Source organism: Pristiophorus japonicus, chromosome 4 (genome assembly GCF_044704955.1).
Source record: "Pristiophorus japonicus isolate sPriJap1 chromosome 4, sPriJap1.hap1, whole genome shotgun sequence".
NCBI lineage: Eukaryota > Metazoa > Chordata > Chondrichthyes > Pristiophoridae > Pristiophorus > Pristiophorus japonicus.
The window spans coordinates 69,976,472-69,981,026 of NC_091980.1; the positions used below are offsets into that span (position 1 = coordinate 69,976,472).

The window sequence follows — 4,555 nt, forward strand, 5'->3', positions numbered from 1 at the left end:
ATCCCTTCTCTTTCCATTCTCTTGTTCCTTTTGCTAATTCAAGCTATGCCTGTTATGTTCTATATGGAGTCAATATAATTGAAGACTCAACATAAAAGGATATGTAACATCATTTTATTTAAATTGACGGCATATTAATGAATCCTGCATTTGTCACATTTGGTTGTCAAAATAATAGTTATTGTTTGACAAATTTGCTGGAATTCTTTGAGGATGTAATGAGCAGGGTGGATAAGGAGGAACCAGTGGATGTGGTGTATTTGGATTTCCAGAAGGCATTCGATAAGGTGCCACATAAGAGATTACTGCACAAGATAAAAGTTCACGGGGTTGGGGGTAATATATTAGCATGGATAGAGGATTGGCTAACTAACAGAAAACAGAGAGTTGGGACAAATGGGTCATTTTCCGGTTGGCAAACATTAATTAGTGGGGTGCCGCAGGGATCGGTGCTGGGTCCTCAACTATTTACAATCTATATTAATGACTTGGATGAAGGGACCGAGTGTAATGTAGCCAAGTTTGCTGATGATACAAAGATGGGTGGGGAAGCAAATTGTGAGGAGGACACAAAAATTCTGCAAAGGGATATAGACAGGCTAAATAAGTAGGCAAAAATTTGACAGATGGAATATAATGCAGGAAAATGTGAGGTTATCCACTTTGGCAGAAATAATAGAAAAGCAAATTATAATTTAAATGGAGAAAAGTTACAAAATGCTGCAGTACAGAGGGACCTGGGGGTCCTGGTACGTGAAACACAAAAAGTTAGTATGCAGATACAGCAAGTGATCAGGAAGGCAAATGGAATATTGACCTTTATTGCAAGGGGGATAGAGTATAAAAGCTACAACTGTACAGGGTATTGGTGAGGCCACACCTGGAGTACTGCGTACAGTTTTGGTCTCTGTATTTAAGGAAGGATATACTTGCATTGGAGGCTGTTCAGAGAAGGTTCACTAGGTTGATTCCAGAGATGAGGGGGTTGACTTATGAAGATAGGTTGAGTAGGTTGGGCCTATGCACACTGGAGTTCAGAAGAATGAGAGGTGATCTTAATGAAACATATAAGATAATGAGGGGGCTTGACAAGATGGATGCAGAGAGGATATTTCCACTCATAGGGGAAACTAAAACTAGGGGACATAGTCTCAGAATAAGGGGCTGCCCATTTAAAACTGAGATGAGGAGGAATTTCTTCTCTCAGAGGGTTGTAAATCTATAGAATTCTCTGCCCCAGAGAGCTGTGGAGGCTGGGTCATTGAATAAATTTAAGGTAGAGATAGACAGATTTTTGAGCGATAAGGAAGTAAGGGGTTATCGGGAGTGGGCAGGGAAGTGGAGCTGAGTCCATGATCAGATCAGCCATGATCTTATTGAATGGCAGAGCAGACTCGAGGGGCCAAATGGCCTACTCCTGCTCCTATTTCTTATGTTCTTACGTATTAAATGAAAGAATACAATACAAGCAATTATCAATATTATAAATGCTCCATTTAATACAATGCAAATATCACAATAACTCCAAAAGTTACAGAATTTATTCCCTTACATAAATTTCATATAAATTGACATAATGTAAAAGTTACATAGATTCAAAAGGTGAAAGCATGCCATGTGTAGTGACAGATAAAACCAGGAAAATTCAAAACTAGAAAGCTCTTCGATATTAAATCAGCAAAACAGCTAGAATGTTGTTGATTATTCTGAGACTTATAATTATAACAAATTATTTTATTGCATCAAATCTAAAATAGCTTATTTGTATCAGAACCAGTGTCAACATAATTATGAAAGCAAAAGTGCAATAGCTGATAAATTTAACAAAATACAAAAATTGGGGTTTTACAACTAGTTTAAGAGCCAGCTAATCTTTGTTGCACGTGTGTACTTAAAGAATGCCGAGTTGTCATTAAGCAATGATTATTCAGTCTTCCTGCTACAGATCGATCAGTTTATTAACTGTGAAAATAAGAATTCAAAGCACATAATAAATCTATGTTTTTTAAGCATCTAATGAACTGTTGGATTTCAACTTTGTATCAATCGGCCAGCAATGTAAGATGTTCCGTTGTTCTTCATGCATGGTCATTCAATGGCTCATTTTCCTGTGAAGAAGTGTTTTCATCAGTTTTTGTTGGTTTGTAGTTTATTGAAAGAAAAGGATATTTCCAACAATAGAATGCATTTTAATTTTTACGACATGTTTTCTAGTACAGTTTTATTAATTGAGCTGAAAATGGGTTCATCACCAAAAATAAGCATTTTTAATAAGGGTGTTCAGTCCTCAAGTAACCCAATTTAAAAAAACTGAAAATGACTTAAAAATTTTAGAGTTTTCATTAGTGTAAACTACTAGTTTCTTAGTCAATTAAATATTTTTTGATCTAAAAAAACTTATAAAATGTACCTACTAGCGCCTGTGTGCTTAAGAAAATTAATGCAATTTAAAGAGCCTCCCCAACGAGCACAAATGGCGGAATCTCGCAGTTTTGTCCTGGGGGTGTGGACAGTTTGGTGGGTGGGGCCTGATTTGATTCATTGAATTTTAAATCAGCGTAAAAGTTCATGGAAAACGTGAAAAATAAGTGGTTTTAGGCATAACTCACATTTAAAATTTTACGTTGGTTTAGAATCCACCTAGATTGCGCTGATATTACTGCCATAAATGAGCGCATCTCTACCCCACTTTGTATTAAACCTCTCCCGTTTACAAAATTATTCTTTAGTGTGTTTAAATTTATTACATACTTACTTTCTCATAAGATCAATCATTCTGCTCCCAACCTCTGAGGCAGGATTCAAGCATATTCTTCTGCGATTTTGCAAATTGACTCTAAGGGGAAATTAAACCACAATTCATTGAAAGTTACTTCCATCTTAACATCTGCTTGTAACAATGTATAAGAAAGATGGTAACTTACATGATCTCAATGTTCGGGCATAGACCCTGTTTAAAGAAAATTTTAACGTTGCTGATTTTCATAAACGGTTGCAACCTTTCTGCTTGGGTAATGCATCTGCAACGTCTCTGTGTGGGTAAGCGAGGTAGAGCTACAATAGGAAACAAGAGTCTCTTAAAGTTCTATCGACAATTTTGCAACTCAAACTCAGTTGTGTTAAAATACAACAGTAAATTAGTAATGTAATACATAATATAGTATTTTTATTGTTAAGTTCAGAATAAAAAGACCCCATAATTGTAAATATCTTACCATCTGCAAATACCAGACACAGAGCAATGACTGAAAAAACAGTGACTGAAGCTTTGCTGACCATTTTTCTATCAAATCACTCCCACTTGCCCTTTGGTGTGAGATACTTCTTGTGCGTAGAAGCAACAAGTGAGAGACTTTATATAGTGTGTATGGGGTCACTGTGACATCAAAGTGACCTACACATACCAAGATTAAAAAGGAAATGCATCGTTCATTGGAAAACATTTTTTTAAACTTGCAGATACCACAAAGTTAGTGATTAGAATTTATTCCAAATCACAATTGTCCAGAAAGTGAAATTAAAAATTAGCAGTAAAATGAAATAATTAAATACTTTGTCTTGATAAAATTATAGAAATGCTAAATAAAGTAGCATAGCTGCTGTGTAATTAGCTGTAAATTATTATATTTAAGAAATATCAAATCCTCATAGGGCTGATAATACAATGTTTAGCACCCATCGAGTTGCTGTACATCAGGTGCTAATGCCCTTATTACCAGGAGCTGAGGCCTGAGATCTGCTTGGTGCCCATTGTACATCATGCTTTATAATGAGAGCTGGAAGTACCTCTGGCACTGCAAGCTTGTGCACCTGCTGTGTGTCAGGCCCATTAAGGCCCTTAGAAAAATGTAAATGCGGTAATAGCCCCATAATGTGGTGCCTGAAAAAAGCTCCACTCAGCATCCTTATGAAATGTGTGCCACAAGAGAGGAACAGTTACCATGTTGAGGCCTTTTCCTTAAAGTGGAATTGTACTTTCTTTGTTTGTTGCCAGTATCTGCTGAGTTTGTTTCCACTGATTTCAATTTACTGTTTTGCTGGTTCCAAAACTGAATTTACTCTGAGATTCTTAAAGCTATACCCCATCTGCTATCTCTGCCAATTTCCCCAGGGGACTGACGTTGAGTGCTGCATGTATAGGAGCGAAGCAGATTCCTCTGGGCATCCTCTCTATTTGCAGATTCTGAAGGAGGAGGTGAATCAGAGAAAGCTTGCCAGAAAGTGTGTTTATAACTTATGTAATTAAGTAAGAGTTATGCTATTACCTGGTCAAGAAAATAGTACCTGGATATGGCTGAAAGACCTGCATGCTGATACTATGGCCGCAATTTTGCCGACCTCGGCGGGTCCGGTGCGGCTGGGATCCGTGGCAGGTCCCGACCTCACTGCTGGCTCCAGCCCGCTGTGTAGAAATTATTTTCCCACTCAGCGTGTTCCCTGGTCTATTGAAGGAAGCGGGTCTGATGACATCATTTGATGGCACATTATCAGCTAGTTCCTTAAAAGGACCATGCGCAAATTCATTTTGACAGTTGTGGTGTCAATGTTCTACAGC

At 37.5% G+C, this 4,555-nt stretch overlaps 1 protein-coding gene across 1 annotated transcript; it reads right to left on the bottom strand.

Annotated features, from left to right (window-relative positions):
* Positions 1-1,493: 1,493 nt before the first annotated feature.
* Positions 1,494-3,317, bottom strand: LOC139262084 (C-X-C motif chemokine 13-like). The gene is made up of 4 exons (XM_070877237.1): positions 3,216-3,317; positions 2,925-3,054; positions 2,756-2,836; positions 1,494-2,108 (listed from the first exon to the last, which is right to left on the bottom strand). The coding sequence occupies exons 1-4, from the start codon at positions 3,277-3,279 to the stop codon at positions 2,093-2,095; spliced, it is 291 nt and encodes a 96-aa protein (XP_070733338.1). The 5' UTR covers positions 3,280-3,317; the 3' UTR covers positions 1,494-2,092.
* Positions 3,318-4,555: the final 1,238 nt, after the last annotated feature.